At 39.2% G+C, this 19,020-nt stretch overlaps 1 protein-coding gene across 8 annotated transcripts in view; it reads right to left on the reverse strand.

Moving 5' to 3' along the window:
• TRIP12 (thyroid hormone receptor interactor 12) overlaps positions 1-19,020 on the reverse strand; it is a 77,331-nt gene that overhangs the window by 48,614 nt on the left and 9,697 nt on the right. For all 8 annotated transcript variants that reach the window (XM_074547096.1, XM_074547103.1, XM_074547102.1 and 5 more), the window contains exon 2: positions 3,252-3,398. In XM_074547096.1, the coding sequence (XP_074403197.1) occupies positions 3,252-3,349 (98 nt within the window). In that variant the 5' untranslated portion in view covers positions 3,350-3,398. The remainder of the gene's footprint in view (positions 1-3,251; positions 3,399-19,020) is intronic.

The raw sequence follows: 19,020 nt of genomic DNA on the forward strand, positions 1-19,020 counted from the left end.
ACTAAAATATCTTGCATTCACTCCAGCCAGAGCATAAAAGAGATGAAGGCAACTCTAATGCTATTACAAGGCCATCTGGCCATACCACACACTTACCTTGGATTATTGGCTTTCAAACCCAAGTCTGAAATTATGAGTGACAAACTGCATAAACTCTCCAAGCTTTCGTCACTTAATTTGTATTTTGAAAATGCACACACCTCAGCCACAAAAAAGCTTTGGAAAAAAAAAGCTGTTGCATTTCCAGCACTGAGAAAGCTATTTATACAAAGCAGAAATGCAATCAAGTACACAAGTTCAGACAGTATCGAAACCTGTCCTTGCTGGAAGGGTTATGATTGCATATCTATGACCAAAGTGAAGTAACCTCCAACACTGTAGAAGGTGTGGCCCTTAAGTCTGCTTACAAACTTTGTGGCTAATTTTAGGCATGAAGCAACAATCCTCTACAGAGTCCCACTGCTGTCTAATTCCTTCTTTTTTACTGGGAAAGGGGAGAGTTGGGAGTCTTCAATCTCTGCATTGGCCTGTTGTTTCTTAGGGGAGGGCAAGAAATACGGGGATTTAATAAAGTGGCTGAATAAAATCTCACACTGTCTGTACAACAACATCAACCAGAAGTATGGATCAACACAAGAAAATCTATAAAGCAAGACAGTTGCCATTAAGGATCAGTGCCCGCCATCTCTGCATTTCAATCATTTCTACTTCAAAGCATACCATATTACAACCACAAGTGACCAGCATACACAAACTACTCTCATAGAACACAACTTTCAACTCAGTTTCATCCAAAAGGATTCCTGTTCAAGTGCTCCAAGACCATTCCAAATTAGCCAAAACACAGCAGGTGAGGATGACTGCTTGGCTTCAAAAGAACATTCCCAGATCCAACTGAAATACTAACATAGATACATCCCAAGTTGAGTTATTTGCTCAATGTGAGCCTATTACTGTAGGCAATAGTAACTAGTCTTTCCACAGTTTGTTTATTCTTTTTAAGTGATTTTACAACTCAAACTGAAAAGTTTCATTTTACTGATGACAAATGCAAGAAAGTCTGCAAATAAATTGTCTCAGGTTTCCCAAAGAACTCCATAATGTAAGAAAAAATGTTTTGTTTTTTTTTTTTGCTGTGTTTGTTTGGGGTTTTGCTGGGCTTTTTAATACAGCAGCGAAAGCGGTGTTTATCACTAGAGTACAGCGAGGCGTAACAAGACACATCAAGCTGAGAACTCTAGACCCTCCTACATACTGCTCAGCAGCAGAACTGAAACATACTTTACCACTGCATGCTACATATATGGAAGGGTGAGTTCTGTGAGCTTTGTGTTCAAAGACCAGCTAAAAACTGTTCCCTGAGAGCCTGCCTCTTTCCAGGTCATCCACAAATTTGGTAAGGACCTGAAAGATCTATTTACATTGGTCCTTGTACAAGAGCCATTTCTGCCCAGCACCTTATTCAAAAGGAGATGCTGATAACAGTAAAAGAAGGCATTCATTTTAAATTTTATATTAACCACCATGCTTTAATGCTTCAACCAGGCCTTTTTATAGGCTTTGCCAGCTCAAAATGTTTGCTCAGAAATGCAAAGGCAGGGGAGGTCCTGTTCTAAAGAGATCCAGATTCTAAGAGGACTGTAAGCTTCTTCCATCCTGCTTACTTCAGCAAGGAGCTCTCATTCTGATAAAGGTCTAACACACTTTAAAAGTGCAATACACTCTTGTTCATGCAAGTCTGGCACAGATCTGGTGAGGGGCAGAAGAGGTCCAGTCATTTCAGACAAGTCAATCTTCAATCAATGTATGACAGCATAACAGATCACAATGCACCAAAACAATGGATGAGTGACTTGCTTAAAAGAAAACAGTGCTACCCTTAAAATGCTTCAGTTTTTCTGACTCACTCACTGTGGAGCTTCTCCCTGGTATTCTACTGTAAAAACTGAACTACCAGTAGATATCTGAAGAAGAATCCCCTATCTCATCTCCAAATAACTTGCCTCCAATCCTTTACTAGGGAGAGCTTTATTCACTCCAGGTGAAGTTCCATGTAAAAGGAAAGAGTTGGTAGAGCAACACCTAATTTAAACATCCACTGAGATGCAGAGACAACACAGAATGGGCAGAAGGGAACAAAGGGCTCACTATGCCTCTGTTAAAAAACCTATTCTCCAAAACCAAATCTAGCTTACAAAATAATCAGCTACATAAGGCAGGAACTTCCCCTTCCTTATGCCACATTATTTGAGGGGAGAAGCCTTGTGTTTATCATCTGTTATTCTACTTGTAGGTAGACTAGTTTAGAGAAAGTGAAGCTGCATTCTTCAGATTAAATTCTCCCCAAAGTTCCTTAGAAATTGCCCTTCTTCACCCATTCAACAGTTGTTCAACTTGTTCTCAGTTACACTTGATACTAGTAAGAAAATTTACCTAACCTTCATTAAACTTTATAGCCCAGTTCCTTCATAGTAAAAAGCTTTTGTACCACTGACCTTTAATATTTTAATACTCATCCCAAAAAAAAATTTCAAGTCCAAACTACACATATTCAACAACTGCACCAGTACTGTATCTGAAGGAGTAGAATAGATAGGTTATAGAGTGATGGCAGGCAAATCTTTCTTCATTAGACTGATCTTTTAACAAAGTTAAAGACACACTTATATCCATACAGGATTCACTCACAGCAGTAACAGTACAGTCATCCGTGGAACAGTTTTAAGATCTTCTTAGTTCTGCACTGCAGAACCAACCACTTACAGACCAAATGCAATCTGGTCCACTTGCTCACTGTACAGGCATATTAAATTATGCCAAACCTCCTTTTCTTGAATTATTCAACATCTGCACAGGATTTAGATGCAGTGCAAAGGTAACAGAGTACCAGTTATTCAGTCTTGCCGAAAAGGAACATTTTCCCAGATTCCCAGTCATGGACTCTCCCTATCATCCCCCTCCCATACTTTTATTATCAGCAAGAAAGACATGGAAAGAATTTCTTACTACATGTGATTTATGAAAAAAGCCTTTTCCCCCCCATAGCTAGCTCTACTACTGCTGTTGTAGCTGAACATGTATGGTAGTGAGTTCATCCATGGGCTTATCCCATGCAGTAACAGTACAGACAGCATTTCAGGGGCAAAAAGAGTTTATGGAAGCTTCAGTGCTTGGACTGCAGGGCGGAAAACATTCTGTAAATCATATGCATGTCACTGTTAGACATTTGAACACTCAGACAGCAGCCATACCTTCCTCCTACTGCGTCGTCTTGTGGCTGGGCCCCGGCAGTGTTCCTCTGTGAACGTCGCAGTGACCCCCCTGGATTGTTACTAGGCCGGTTGGACATTGGCACCTCTCTCCTGAAGGGACATACCCTTTCTAGACACTATCATTCACTGAAAGACAAGAGAGAAGAGCCATAAGACACATGGCATGAGGATTCACTGCCACACCTCCAGAGACAAATGTACAATGGTATTGTTTAAGCAAAAACTTTCAAACAATTTTTAGTTACAAGACACATGGACAAGGTTCTTGTCAAGACATTTAGAACCTTAATACAGAGCAACCAGGTTTTGGTATATATAGCATACTGAACTAAATGGCCTTTAAAGCTCCCTTCCAACCCAAACTACAAACTCCTCTATGATTTTGTGATGACACGCTTCCTTTCTAGCAGGCTTCTCAAATTATAAGGAGACAGGAAAAACGCAATTTAGGAGAATCTCTGTTCATCAACATTATGGAAAAACTCAGTGCTTGATAGACAGCAACGGTATTCAAGTATTTTAACTCTCACTGCAGGAGATTACAAAGCCCATTTCAGGAATAAGAAGCAGTATTCACAATAACTACAGTGCTTTCCAAACAGCTTCTTTCTCTAGTGTGATTTATGCAACTTTCATTTGCATAAAGCAAGATACATAGTCATTCAGGAAAAAAAAATCTAGATATAATCAGGAAGTTCTGCTCATGAGAGCTAAATTAAAGGGAAAAATATTAGAGACACAAGGATTAATGAGTGCAAACAATTATTTTTAAAAAATTATCTGTGATGGATTTGTATTACTACTGCTGGTATTGCTTTGTGACTGTTAGAGATCTACAGATATTATTTTGGTAGTTATTTATTAAAGACTACCATAGCCCCCAGCCACAGTCCTCTGAAACAGACATATTTCAAGAACAAGCCTCAGTTAATTCCTCAGTGAAGAGAGGTGACTTTTGTATCCTGTGCTAAATTGGAATTTCCATGTAGAGCATAGCAACAGGACTACAACCAGCAAATCCAGTTCTACTGTTTCTAATTTTGTGGAATCTGGTAAAAAAAGGTACTCACAGGTGGAAAAAAGAAGCTGTAAGAAGGAAAGTAACCCAAGTAACTCAGTTTATATACTGATTTGGTATCCAGAGCACAGTAGGCAAGGAGTCTGTCATGAAAAAGTTTAAAACACTGCAGGCTTCAGATTCAAATTCAAATGTATCTAATGAAATATTTTTCAAGATCTGGCGTTGTCAGTAAAAACAGTGAATAGCTGAACATAATTGTCTATTCTTCTGAAAAGGGCTCATAGAAGTGAACAAAGGTGACAGGAGGGGAAGGGAGGGACAAAGAAACAATCCTACATGATTCAGTTTTACTGTAGGCCATAAGAAACCAGGCACATAAACACATTATCCAAACCACTACCTCACATATGATGCTACAAAGAACACCTATATCATCAATATACCTGTGCAGCACAGGAAATTATTGATCAGGATTCTGCTAGCTCAGATTCAGTCTTGTTACAGTGTAATAATACAACCTAATATTGAAAGGTCACAGTCAGCATGCCAGAAATACTTTAAATATTTCCAGGAATTGAGTAAGAATACAAGTTAGGCAGAAGAATTGCTCCCTATCCTAATCCCCATATCACAGGAGCCAAAAGCATCTTTTGAAAGTTTTTCATGTTTTCTATTAAGAAGTCCAACATAGCAGCAAAAAGCAAACACAGAAAGTGGAATTAATTAACTAATTACTTTTGCCTTCATTTGTTTTGGCTGGGGTTTATTTTTACCTTATGCTTAGGAATTTGAAAGAATATAAGTAAAGCACAAAATACACAATCCCACAAAATACAGTTGTTTGATGAACCTCTTAGATAGAAGTCCTGATGACTAAGTTGAGAAAGCTATAAACACTACTATTCAAAAGGTGACCTTTCCCTCTTCACAACTGTTTCCTCTTATTCAAATTCCTTAATCAAAGGCAATATTCCCACTAACAGAAAGTTTTAAAGCTTTTCAGTAACATGTAACACCATCAATCTAAAACTTCTTATGCTTTAGAGCACAAAAAAAATTTACAACAAAACAGAAAAAGCTTCCAACTGCTCGAAATCATTCCAGCTTGCTGGTGCAGCCAGACCAGTCAAGTTCCTAAATTGTAGCATTCCCTTCAGAACAGCAATGCAAGAAACAAAGCCTAGCATTAATCAGGCTGAAAGCTGAGCAAGGGCTCAGCACCTAGGGGGTCCAGCTGGAGTCAGTCACAGGCACTGTCAAATGTTTCTGGGCATTCTTTTTATTTCCTTGTATTCAAACACCAAAATAAAAAACCCCACCTCTCACTATCAGAAATGAGGCACATTTTGTGCATTTTCTAAAAGGAGGGAGTAGTGTCCCCTTCTGCACGAAGGTCAGCCGGCACTGAAACTGTAGTCATGTCAAACTTTCAGTCATACCACAAAATGGTTGCCACAGAGCTACTGCCTCACCTTATAGGGATTAAAATGTGCATTCCAGCAGGTTCCACTCCACAAGAAGCAGTGCTCACCTAGACCTCTGCTAGGTTAGCCATGCACTTTCCCACCTAGGGCCAGAACATGGGCTTCTCCACCCACCACCACAAGAGCCAGCTGAAGAAAACATTGCACAGGCAATCCTAGCCCTTCCTAGAAAAACTTCAACATTGATCTGCCTGGCTGTGCTGGTTTTGTCTCTGATACACCTGAATTTATGCTAGAGTGGCTGGTGCAGGGCTGTGTTTTGGATTTCTGTTGAACACAGCACTGATAATAGAGCAGTGCTGACAATACAGATGTAATATCAACAGTGTTGATAATACAGATGTTTTAGTTACTGGTGAAAAGTGCTTAGAACCTTTAGACAGGCCTTTTCTGCTTTTTGTACTGTTAGTCACGCTGGTTAGGAGGCGCATGGGCGCATGGAGGTTGGGATGAGACCCTGTGAGGAGAGGTGACCCAAACTGACCAAAGAGATATTACAGAACACATGACTCCATGCTCAGTGTATCAATTGGGAAGGAGGAGCAAGGGGAGGACATTTAAAGTGATGGTGTTTGTTTCTCCTACAGAAAGCTGAACACCTGCCCAGCCATGGGAAACAGTCAATTCTTTGTCTTCCTCTGCTTGTATGCATGGGTTTTGCTTTTCCCATTAGACTCTTTACCTCAACCCACAAGTTTTACCATTTTTACCCTTACAATTCCCTTTCCCATCCCACTGGTAGAGGAGTGAGCAAGCAACTGCCTGGTGCTCGGTTGCTGGCTGGGATTAAACCATGACACAGGGTTTAGCCAGACAGTTAAAGTAGTCTGTGCTTAGAAGTTATGCAGCACAATGTGCTGTCATACACACAGTATTTTCAGCTGTATAGAAGAATAAAATGACAACTGTTTTATCCTATAAGGCATCTGCCAAGTCAAGATGATGTCCAGAGTTATCTTCTATATTGATACCTCGCAACTTAACGCCATTTCTTATTGGGCAGTTGTTACCACATGACTCCCAGTTTGCTTTTAAATACAATGCAGCTTCCTGACTCAGCTGTGACATTTAACATCAAAATGCTAACTTAAGTCTCACCGCAAGCCACAAAACCATGTGCCCAGTTAGTCCAGCAATGAAGAGACATTTTCACAACTGTGCCTTCCACATGCTAAAACAAGAGCAGAACCCAGAGCTCCCTAAATCTCAGCTGTTCTCATTCAGACTTGTCCCTCTATCTCAGAGCTCACTCCAAGCACTTGGCTTTTTTCCCATTGTCAGACAACATTCAAAGAAAATGTGCAGCTCAGCAGAGCCCAGCCAAATGCACCACTGCAGTCCTGCCAGATTTTAAGACAATTTCCTCAACTACACTGATTCTTCCTCACACCCATAATAACAAAAAGCTACAACCCTCCATCAGACCTTCATGCTTCCACAACAGACAATAGTATTTTGGAATTTTTAAGCTCAGGTCCCCTTCTAGCATAAAGTTATCTGCACACAAGCCTTTTTAATTAATGTTTCATAACTCCATATTCCAAGTTACGATTTTGCCAAAGCATGGGCCTGCAGAGGTTCTCATAATCAGCAGACTCTTTAGAATGAGGATGAATTCCAAAGGCCAGCATTTCATATAAACCCACAACATAACTTTTGAAGCTATGTAACACTGCTATCTAGTGCTTATTTTTATTATGCAGCACAGCATTTTTGAGTTTCAGCAAACACAATTTGATTACTATTTAAAGTCATCTTTGTTATTGCACAGGAAAGCAACTAGAATTAATTTCTGTAGACCTTACATACCCATTGCAAACACTATAGCTAATCTATGGCCAACATATGGCTCAGAGAGATTGTACAGAAACACAAGACAAAAAGCACCCGCTCCCTTGCAGTGCAGCCTTTACCCTTCTTCTTGTGCAAAGGCCAACAGGAAACAACTAACACACTTCCATGTTTTTGAAGCAAACTGGGAAAACCGAGAAGTACACATCAAGCCTTTGCTTAGCATCCAAACCACTCCCTGCAGGATACAAGGAGCTAATGTAGCTACCCTGACATAGGCTACTGAGAGAAAAAGACAATGACTAAACTGAAGAACTCAAACATTCTCTAGGGCCATTACAGGGTAACATGGCAAATCAGTTACAATACCTGTAAAAATGAACTGAACTCTTCCACAAGGGCATTCTCAATCTACTTGCATCAGCTCTATAACTTGTTTAGGGTGTTTGTTCGGTTTGGCTTTCTTCTGTTGTTTTAGGTGGTAGTTTTGTTTTGTTCTTGGGTTTGAAGTTCCTTGCAAAAATCTTGGTAGTGCAAGAGTTTTTTCAGACTCTAGCACTCTCCTGAATATTTCAGAATATGTCTAGCACCACTGCCTATAATCCTCCATTATAATACTTGTTACCTGCTTGGAGTTGAGCTAAGTGCACTGGTCAGCATCCTTCCTCTCTCATAGAAACCTGGGTCCCTTATTTAATGTTGCTGCAGCAATCCAGCTCCTCAAAATTGTACAGACTTACTGCCCTGAAGTCAGTATTAGGCAAAAGGAGGAGGGGAAGAAGGAATAGACAGGAGGATGTTTATATACCTTGCAAGTTCAGAACATTTTCTTCCAGCAAGTTGCACATCTTGCCCGCCAGAACCAAGAGTTCAGTGTACATATCAGAAAATATTAAGCCTGAGACTTCAGATTTATATTCCTTTACTTCAATGTAGACAACATTAATTTGCATGATCAGCTGTTTCTGTGATAAATCTTGTCACTTAAGATAGAAACAACACTCTAAATATATAAGCATACAACACATTTAAGAGCTCAGACTTCAATTGTGACTAAACTGAATAAACTACTGCCTACGGTTTAGTAACTGCTGAATTGTTTCAGATTTACATCATTTTCAACTGATCTCAGCTGCACCTCATTTTTGCTCACTGTTCACAAGGCTCTCCTCATTTACCTGCAGACATACACACCTTTTTACTTGCCTTACAAGCAAGCACTTGCAAGTGCTCAATTACTACTTCTACTTCAATAGCTGACTTAAATTAAGATGACTTTTTAGTCCAAGGAGTTGCTTTAAACTCAGTCTTCTGCAGCTGGTTTCGACACAATATTCTCCCTTCCTATACTTTCCAAATTCAAGAGTTATCCACTCATTTTCCAAGTTGCCAAAAAAAAAAAAAAAAGAGAAAAGCTTCAGTAGAACATTCTTCCTAGATTCATTTACAGTGGAAGAGTTCTTTTTAATTCAGTTTCTCTGGAATCACTGGAGTGATTATTCAATATAAAGAAAAAAGTAAAATAAATCACTCAAGGAACAGGAGTTATTCCCTGTTCCACTGACTTTACAACCAACAGCCATCAGAAAATTAAGGCAAACTTCAGGCCTTGCCACATTAGGAAGTCAGCTTTCCCTTTCCCAGACTTTCAAGAGGTCAGCCCTTGCCTACCCTTCCAGCCAAGAGAGTGGCAGTGCTGAAGGCCACCCTGACAGAACAGCAAAAGGAGTGGCTAAGAGCTGTGGAAACAGAACCTGAAAGGATGTAACCACTACTCAGGTTTCCAGACTGCATTTATGCACATATGTGTAATTACACAGTCTCTGTACAAAAGAGGAAGGAAGAAAAGCAAAAAAGTCAACATTTGTAATCTCTTACTGCTAACTGGCAGTTCAAATACTCATTATCTGCAACCAGAGGATTTACAAGTCCTCACAGGTGGTAAGGACACTGGAAACACCTCTGAAAAGATGCACAGCACTACTTGCTAGAGGAATGCCCAGGCTGTCAGGATTATGTGATCCAAAAGGTCATCCATGCCATGACCCCAATCAAGCAAAGCAGCACATTTACCTAATGACTTCTGGCTACTGTCCTCCTGCAAGGACTGGAAGGTATGAGAAGTTTTGATTAAGAAAAGATCTAAAGACAAGTATCACATATTTCAGTGTTGGTAAGAACAGTTCTGTGACAATGACTGAGTTGCAGAAGCTGAATAGCCACCCTGCTTCAAGCAGATCGATTGAATTTGAAGTCTGAGAGTGCAGAGACCTTTCATTGAACCTGATATGGGAAAAGAAAACTAAAGACTTCAGGGACCTGTAAGAAATGTAAAAACTTGTTCCATTAAGATTACAGAGAACTGACAACCACCAAAGCAATGGATTGGCCTTTATGCCACAGCCTGAACATTAGTAAGTCCTCCTGGGCTGTGGAAAAGTCAAAGGGAATTAGCAAATGGGGCACTATTCAAAATTACTGAGAAGTACAGGTACCACTGGCAGCCAACAATACAGCTAGCCTGTCAGCTGAAGAACCAAGAGAAACCTACGGATGGAGGAGAGAGCCACAAGTTGCCTAAAAAAACTTGTAAGCACTGCAGAAGTCAGACAGCAGAACCTTCCCACACATCTGAATAGCTTAAAGGAACAAAAAACCTAAAGCTTGTACAGGATACAAGTGCAAGCTCAGGTATATCAGGTGTGGTTGTACAACTGGTGTTCCCAGCTCAGGGTATACAGGAATCCTGAGCTTCATTTCATTAGTGAAGAAAAAAAAATCACTACATTTGTGCACTGAGAAATTACATCCAGGTCTAAATCTTAACTGAACTCTTGCAAGGTGGTTGAGAGGGCTACCTAACATTAAGACAGTAAAAGTCCTTACTCCTATATAGTCCTTTTTTCTTCTGGAAAAACAGAAAAGGCAGTCTAAGGAGAAAAACTAAGGAATGGAACAAATATAATGGTCTCTTGAGGGCATCCCTCTTCAGTTCTGCCACATCACTGCTTTCTATATCTCATGTTCATCAAGGACTGAAATATTACAATTTGTGTCACTCTTTGGACTGCACTTTGGTTCCCAAAACAACACACGCATCATCCGACCCTCATCCAAAGGAGACCTAGAGAAAATAGAAATAATTTCTTTTTTTTCTTTCCTCTTGCTTCTCTGTAGTTTTACATTATGTATTGACAGTGTTGTCAAGAGCTACTATCCCTCCTCTGCACAAGTAAAAGGGTTAACTATAAAATCCTCCTGGAACATTTACTCACTACTTCATTCAAAGAATTTGCCCTTCTAAAAAAATGAAAATATTAAAGTTTTTCTCCTCCAAATAAACCCAATTTGATACTTTTCCATGTCACCTTTTATAACATGTCCAAACTAGTTCAGTGTAAGTTTTCCTCTACTATACAGTTTGACTTTGATTTATTAACAAAGGAAGAGAATGCTCTGACTGTGGAAGAGAGCCAGGACTCAAAGCTTCAAGAAAATATTTTTACGTTTACAAGACCTGTAGTTTCTCAGTCTAAATTCGGTGTCTTCTAATACCTTGGCTTTTTAACCAGCTAAACATGAAGCTCTGTTACATAATTCCATCAACTCTGCAGCAGTTAATTTTTTTGCTACTGAGATATAAAGATTATCAAAAGCGTAAGAACCCAGAAACTCCTGAGTCAATCTATACAAAGAAACAGTCTGATCTGGATAGCTGCAAGCTAGCCAGAGACAGCACAGAGCTTCAGAAGCAGCCCAGAGGTATTTAAGCCATGTCAGTAACACAAAAGATTTGTTAGACCACACAGAGAACAGGCACACACAAACATAGCAAGTGTTTGCTGCAAAATACTGAATCACATTTCCTATCTTTATTGACAGAACTTCTTCCCTTTTAGCACAGCAATGGGAAACAAAGAAAAGTGAGGAACAAATATATTCAAAGTTTCATCTTCTGTACACTTGTGTCAGAGAGCAAAATTTTTCTGCCAAATCAGTGCTACAGCAAGAACTTGATTTCACCTCTACAGGACCTTTAAAACCAACGTTACATACTGAGGAAGTCTACACTATGAGAGCCTCAGGATGCAATTCTGCTACCAAGTGTTAATAGAAGTGTAGCTTCAACTTGTAATATGAATAGTTCTTTCCCTTTCTGAAACCAAACAAAAGCAGCTCTCTCCAACAGAAAAGAATACATTTTCCAACAGCCAAATTCTGACCAAAACCATGCTGTTTGTATGTAAAGTGAACTGATGTGAATTCTTTGTTTCTTCCAGACTTTTAACTAAAAAACACCATAAACAATAAAAGTACAATCTAACCTGATCTTCATTTTCAGACTCTAGAAACCCTTGTTTAGCTGTGTCACCATCAGAACAGTGGTTTAAGCTTTCACCAACAGCACAACAAAAAACATTAAAAAATCAAAACAAACACAAAACCACACTGTCTAGCAAGAATGAAGAAGACTCCACTCAGAAGACAGGAATTCACTGGAATGAGGAGCTTTACCTTCTGTGAGACAACACGAATCAAAGCACAGAAACCTTCATGAAGTACAGATCAGTGACACTGCCAGAAAAAAAGCCAAGCTAGAAGCAGGTGGTCAAGCTAAGACCAAGTAAAAGAAGTGTGGCAAAGTTGGGAAAAGGGGTATTTATTACCAGATAAAAAGAAAAAAATAGCTGTATGTTTTATACAAATTTCAATTTAGTAGCTTATTTCAGTACTTTTTTGCAAGTGAACCAAAAAGTACTCAAAACCATCACCACCAATGCTTAATACCCAGCTGCCTTTGAGCTGCATAGCTGCATTTACTCACCACACTGAGTCTGAATGCAGAACCTACTGTTCAAACACCAAGCCTATTCCCTATTCTAATGCCACAGACCAGATGGTGCCTCATTTGCAGTTTGCCATTCACCTGCATCTGGCACACACAGCCCTGAAGCAAAACCAAGTGCAAGAGCACAAGACAAATACTGATATGGTGCACAGCCATGTCTTACCTGCAGAGCCTGTCAGACAATACCTGCCCCAAGTTGCAGCATGGAAGGTTTTCTGAGACCTGCCAAATTCCTCATCAACTTCTGCCAAGCTGTCTTAAATTACTGAGAGACCTAGTGAGCTCAGTGACTAGTAAAACATGGTTTGGTCACCCAAAGTCTAAATTAACAAAAGACGATCTCTGCGATCTCCTAAACAGCTAGAAGGGTACAGCCAAAAACAAACAAACAAATACAACAACAACAAAAAGCCAAGAGCTTTAATCAGCCACTAAACTGAAGAAATTCAGAGACTAGATGTCACAGAAATTACTGCTGGAAAAAGAAACACATAATCAGTAGACTTGTAGATGTGGATGAGAAAAGTGCCACAGATGAGCTCAGGACCACAGGTCTAAGTGTGTTATAAAAACAGGCAAAGAAGCAGGAAACTGGATCTTCATTTTCATAACACTGTGCTTCAGCTCTAAACCAGCCTACAAATCTGTTCAGTAATAGCAGCATGCCTTAAAGAGGAAAACTACAAACCTAAACCCAAAATTTCAAAAAATTATTTATGCTTCCAAGGCCAGGTAGAAGGTACTTATCTGTCTTCTACTCACCTACAAAGGGTCCTCAGATTTTTGCATCTTCAAAATATAGCTTAGACAAGTTTGGGAGAAATCAGGAGGCTTTCAGGAGTTTTAGTGTTGCTTTTCTAATCACTGATGTCCAGCACTGATTCAGACTAATGCCTGTTGAGGCTTCCTTTCCCACACTGGCTCAAGCAGGTTATGTTGTTCCCCTGAACAGAGCCCTCATCCAAATGCTACACAGAAAAGGCAATAGGCCTAATGCATAGCAAGAGCCCTACGCCACATGACACAATCTGAGAAATTATTTAATTGCAGTCATTGAGGAAGAAATCCAATTAAAACAGGTTAAGTTTCCGGCTTCCTCAGCACTGGATCTGCATATGGATCTTCTGCTATCACAAGAACACTAACAACAAACAAAGGGATTAAAACACATTTAAGTTTTCTTAACTGAGCAGTGCTCAAACCAGCAGCTTCTTGGAATTGTGTGCCAGAGACATATTCTGCCAACCATGGAAAAATTTCTACATTTACATTTTATCTTAGAGTGATGTAATTAGGAGCAAGCTCCAATACACATACCACATTACTGACACAGGCACAATTAAAGACATTTACCTTGTATGAAATCATGAAGCAAACTGCCTACCAAATATCTGTATAAACAGAAGTTGTTCTGTGTAAAGCCGAGCAAAACAAAGTCACAGCCCAAGAAACACTTGTTAACACTAAGGATTAAGCTGTCTTTAAACTGATCCTATGAATTGTAAGATCATGACTTTACAGTGCTCAGAGCTATTCTTTCATGTTAAATACAGGGAACAATATACGTCCCACAACTGTATTTAAGGAAGGTTCACTCTTTTACAGTCATGGAAAAAGTTGTCAGAAGCCAGAGCTTTATGAAGGAAAGTAACAACTTTACAGCACACTTTTTTGACAAGTGTCTACTCTACTCTGCACATTTACACCTTCTCAGGGCTTCACAAATAAAACAAGAGAATGTTGTGGTAACACAGCACTGTACATGATGCTGACCTTGAGCAAAACTAAATATTAGAGCTCTCTGAAGTGCTTTTTAGCAGGATGCTAGATTTAGTCTTAGATTTAAGCTAGACAAGAATTCAACATCACCAAATACACACAAAAAAATCTGCTACAAATTCCGCTCCTCCTTCCCTTATGTGCAAGTACCAATAGGACATTTTTCTGCTTTACCTCAGCAATGATTTTTACTTCATCTTTCCCAGGCTACCCACGCACTTTCCTTGAACAAGAACAACTGTAACTATGCCCATATGTTACAGCTCACAAGACTAAGAAGTTAATACTAATGAGGTGTGTTTCCTAGGGTCCTAGCATGGCCAGGTTTGTCAAAGTCTGAATTTCCTGTCAATAGTCAATCACTTCAGGGCTGGAAGAAAGGCTCCTTACTTTCTGACAACAAAATGTTCCAACAGGTACTGCCTAAATCTGTTCAAGGCCTTTTGTTACCTTTTGATGAATACTGAACACATAACAGAAGAACAGTCTCTTCACCACTCTGAGACACTCATAAAAGAGCAAGCAGAGCTGTAAGCTTTCTATAGCTTGATCAAAATTATTTCAGAAGATATTACAATAGCTGGTTTGATAAGTCTTTGCTCTTGCAATTTGCTCTGTGACCTAATCAGAATACTCAAAGAGTTGTATTCTATGCTGGTGACCTTTCATCCAACACTAATGATTAACTATGCTTTATGAGCAAACCTACAACCTACTGCCCTGCAAAACAACACATTACTTTTGGCTTGTCCAGGACTGAAAAAGAATAGGGTGAGGAAGAGAGGAAAAGAAGACAGTGTTTCTCCTAAGTGCTTTGTGTATCCATCAATGACATAAGCAAAGCAATGCATCCATCTTGCTTTACTCCCAAAACAACTTTTTGAAAGCATGAAAATAACCCCATACTGGTAATATGACACAGAATTGGAGGCAAAGTTCACTCAACTCCCATGCAAGATCTCTTGTGTTTCTGGTTTGTTTTCATGGTTTGGGTTTTTTTTCTTCAAATACCCATAAGACACTCCAAAACTACTTCACATCATCCTCTTTCCTCTCATCCTCTTATAAGCCATTTAATAAAATGCACTAGTAAGGAAGACAAACAAAAGGGTATTTAACTGGAGAGGGCAGCTTCATCATGGTGCAAGATAAAATAACTCTTCACAACACTTTCGTAAAAAACATCCAGGGAATGGAGGGATGTTCATTCCCATCCAGGGAATGGCTTCAGGGAAAGATAAAAGAAAGAATATGAAGTAGACAGGCTTGTAAAGAAAGACTGAAAATATCTGGAAGTGAGCCAGTTTCTTCCTTCCCCTCTGCACAGTAGAAGAGTGAGCCCAGTTTCTTCCCTCCCCTCTGCACAGTATCCTACATATGACAGGTAAAATGTACTAGTAATCCTAATATCTTTAGCACCTCCATTTCCCAATATAAAGTCTTGGAAATACATCTTTACATACATCAGTATCCCATCAACTACTGGGATGAGGTGCTAAGGAGAGCACCTCAAACCCTATTAGCTACCAAAGATGCCAAATTATTGCACTGACTTTGGCTCTTTATTCTATGCTTTTCAAAATTTATCTGTATGTCTACTTTGTATTTAAAGGCTTCCCTGACAGACCAGTTTTGGGACATGGACATCATGTACTGCTATTTGGAAACAGCCTGATCTGTCCAACACAAACTTCTTCCACATAATTGAAAGCTGATGAAAACACAGCTCTCCAAACACAGTTATCTATGAAAAACTAATTGAAACTATTTCCTATTAAACATCTATTTTGGTAAAGAGTGGAGGATATAAAGCATCTAACATTGAATTTTCACAACAAAATTCTAGAGTCATTTTTTCTTATATCAAGGGCAGAATATACCACTAGCATATTACTAACATGGTATTGTTTATTATATTAAACAGTTACATGATAAGAGCCTGAAAGTTTCAGAAGTGCTTTTTCATTTTCAAGGAAAATATTTCAGATGGGGCATCACACTGTGTTTTATAATGGATACTTTTTAAATTCAAATGACATCATAAATATTCTGTACATATGCAAGTACAACGGATGTTTGAGCCAAACACCTACTTGTTTTTTGTAACTCCATTAATTCTAAGCTTAGTGATGATTACACTTCCTTATACTCTTCATACAATATTTAACTCACTACTGAAGTTACAGCACAGACTAAGGAGACAAAACAAACAGGCCAGACTTGAGGGCAGTAGAGCTGCGAGTCTGCACTAAGCTCAGCTGAGCTCCATTGTATCTCCCAAAGAATACCAAGTACTGATGGAAGCTAAAAATCCCAACTACATTTCTTGGAAGACATCCTAGTGAGTATGGTCACCCAGATAAAACAGGAAGTCAAGTTACTTGCTCTAATCCAAACCTACATGGAAGGCTTGTGTACTATATAGAAGGTAATTTCCAACTATTACATGTATTTATCCAAAGTTCCACACACCTCACAGGGTATGGGGAGATAGAGTACAATCATAAGCTTCACTATTATGCCAGTGCAGATCATTTTCATGTTAAAATTCAGCACATGAAACTTAGGGAGTTGGTCAAAAATATAGATTGCATCTGTACAAGCTGACAGAGACAACTTAAAACCTGACGTTTTGATCTATCACCGTTGTCACAAGTTAAACTTTTCAAATTCTGATGAAGCAACTTGAAATTACATCAGCTTCTCCTCCACTCTCCCACCACAAATACTACTCCAGTCTACTGAAGTACAAAGAACAAAACAGTTTAAATGATAGCCAGTCACAAATTCGTATTTTCAAGTTACTCCCACTTCAAAGCTGAGCCACCAACCTTTCCAACAATAGAGCAAACACACCCCAAGAATAAATGCATTTCTAATTTGTTGTCATAACCTGGACTACTATTAAGTAGTAACAAACTACCTTGCTTTTGGATGCACCTAAGCTAAACTTAGACATTTAAATCACTATATTCTGCCATGGGTTGAGCTGCTGCTTCTAGCTGCCACGGGTCTGGGCTTGCACTAGTCACATCCTGCATCTGATGTTGTCAACAGAAAGCCCAACTCCTTATCAAGCAGGCTTTTTAACCAGGCAGATCATCTACATAAAGCAAGGAAAGGGGTTCACAAGCCCCAGCTCAGCAATGTCTCACAGGGTTAGGTGAAAATTGGAGGAAATACAGTAGCTTGCATCTCCTCTACTTGTCACACTCAGTGATCTCTGAGCAGCATTCCTGAATCCATGGGCACAAAACTGAGTTTCTGAATTCCTTGACTTAGTTACTCAAGGCTCAGGCATGGCAGGTTAACATCTTTAGAATGCCTGGAAACTATCTCTCCTGGTAGATGTAACATTTAGGACAACACAGCTAAAATCAGTGGTATGAAAACTGAACACTTGTACATACTTCTGCACTTCACTTTTTCTCCTCAAGTTAGCCTTTAGCTGGCAACTAGGTATTTTACACAAAAATCAGGTATTTAAAGTCCCCCAGCCTAAAGCAATACAAAAAATACAGTAAGGAAGAATTGTCTCTCTGCTTTTAAAGAGACACCCTCAGTGCTGACTGTATTTCCAGAATAGGCCTTCTCCTTTGCTAAAAGACAAAGTCTATTTTTCTCAAGTACTTTACACAGGACAGCCTGTGTACCTTCGCTTCCCTATGTCAGTAGTGCTGTGACATTGTATTTGTTTACTCCATAAATTTATATAGATAGACATTCTCATTGAACCAAAGTTTCAAAGTTTAGCAAAATGTACTCTCTGATGAGGACCAGAGCTTCCACCTGGTAGGCTTCAAAGCTGTGCTACAGCAAACACACTCAAATAAAAATATTCTACCATTCAGATGTAGCTGGACTTAAAATATTCACAGTTACTCTGAACACACATTCAAGGCCAAGGTTTTGAAAAACAACTGGAAAATAGTGTCTCTGTAAGCTGTGGGTGCTTAAACTTAACATTTGAAGGCAGGCAATAATGTTCAAATTGTAACGGTATTAAATCCTGAAATCATACTTCAATAATGACAGGACATCAGCAGATTCCAGAAGCAAAATATTTTGGTTTTTGACAGCAGAACTCTGGACACTTGTTTCTGTTTCCTGGCTCACAGAAGAGAGGTCATTCATATTTTATTTCTGTTTTGTTAAACCCAAGACTATTTAAATTGCTTTTAAGTAGCATCCAAACTGATTGCATCATTGCACAAATTTAACAGAAAGTGTTTGTAATGATAGAAGACTATTACCCATAGAAGAAAACTATGAACTAAGATGAAAGCTTTGTTATTATTATTGCCTTGCTTATTTACAAATAACTACACAGGTGATATGGTTATCTGAACACAGAGCTCTTCCCTTAAAACTTCCCTTTTTCCAAAATTATCAAAACTTGCAAGTCCCCTTTTCTCTCCTCTGTCCCTCTCCCAAAATAGTAAGGATATATGCAAATATGGAACAGTAAATGATTTTAAAGAGACACTTGCAATGCTATGAAGTACAATATTACCACTCAATATGAAGATGCTGTACTTCAGTACTGAACCCAAAAAGCATTTTCTGTAAGCCAAACCCCATCAGCCTGTTCCAGTTCCTTCCACAGTGATGCAGCAGGGGAATGGGAGAGGAGGTGTGGAAGAGGAACCAATGCTTAGGTGTATGCACCATTACTGAGAATTCTCAGTGCTTATCTGAAATACTCTACCCCATCACAGTGGGCCTTTGTCAAGGGACATCAATTCCAGCTGAAAACCAGAAGGGTGATCTTAAAGAAGTTAACTAATAAAACCTGCACTATTTAGCCTGGCAACAAGGCTGTAC

Source organism: Zonotrichia albicollis, chromosome 9, assembly GCF_047830755.1.
Source record: "Zonotrichia albicollis isolate bZonAlb1 chromosome 9, bZonAlb1.hap1, whole genome shotgun sequence".
Classification (NCBI taxonomy): domain Eukaryota; kingdom Metazoa; phylum Chordata; class Aves; order Passeriformes; family Passerellidae; genus Zonotrichia; species Zonotrichia albicollis.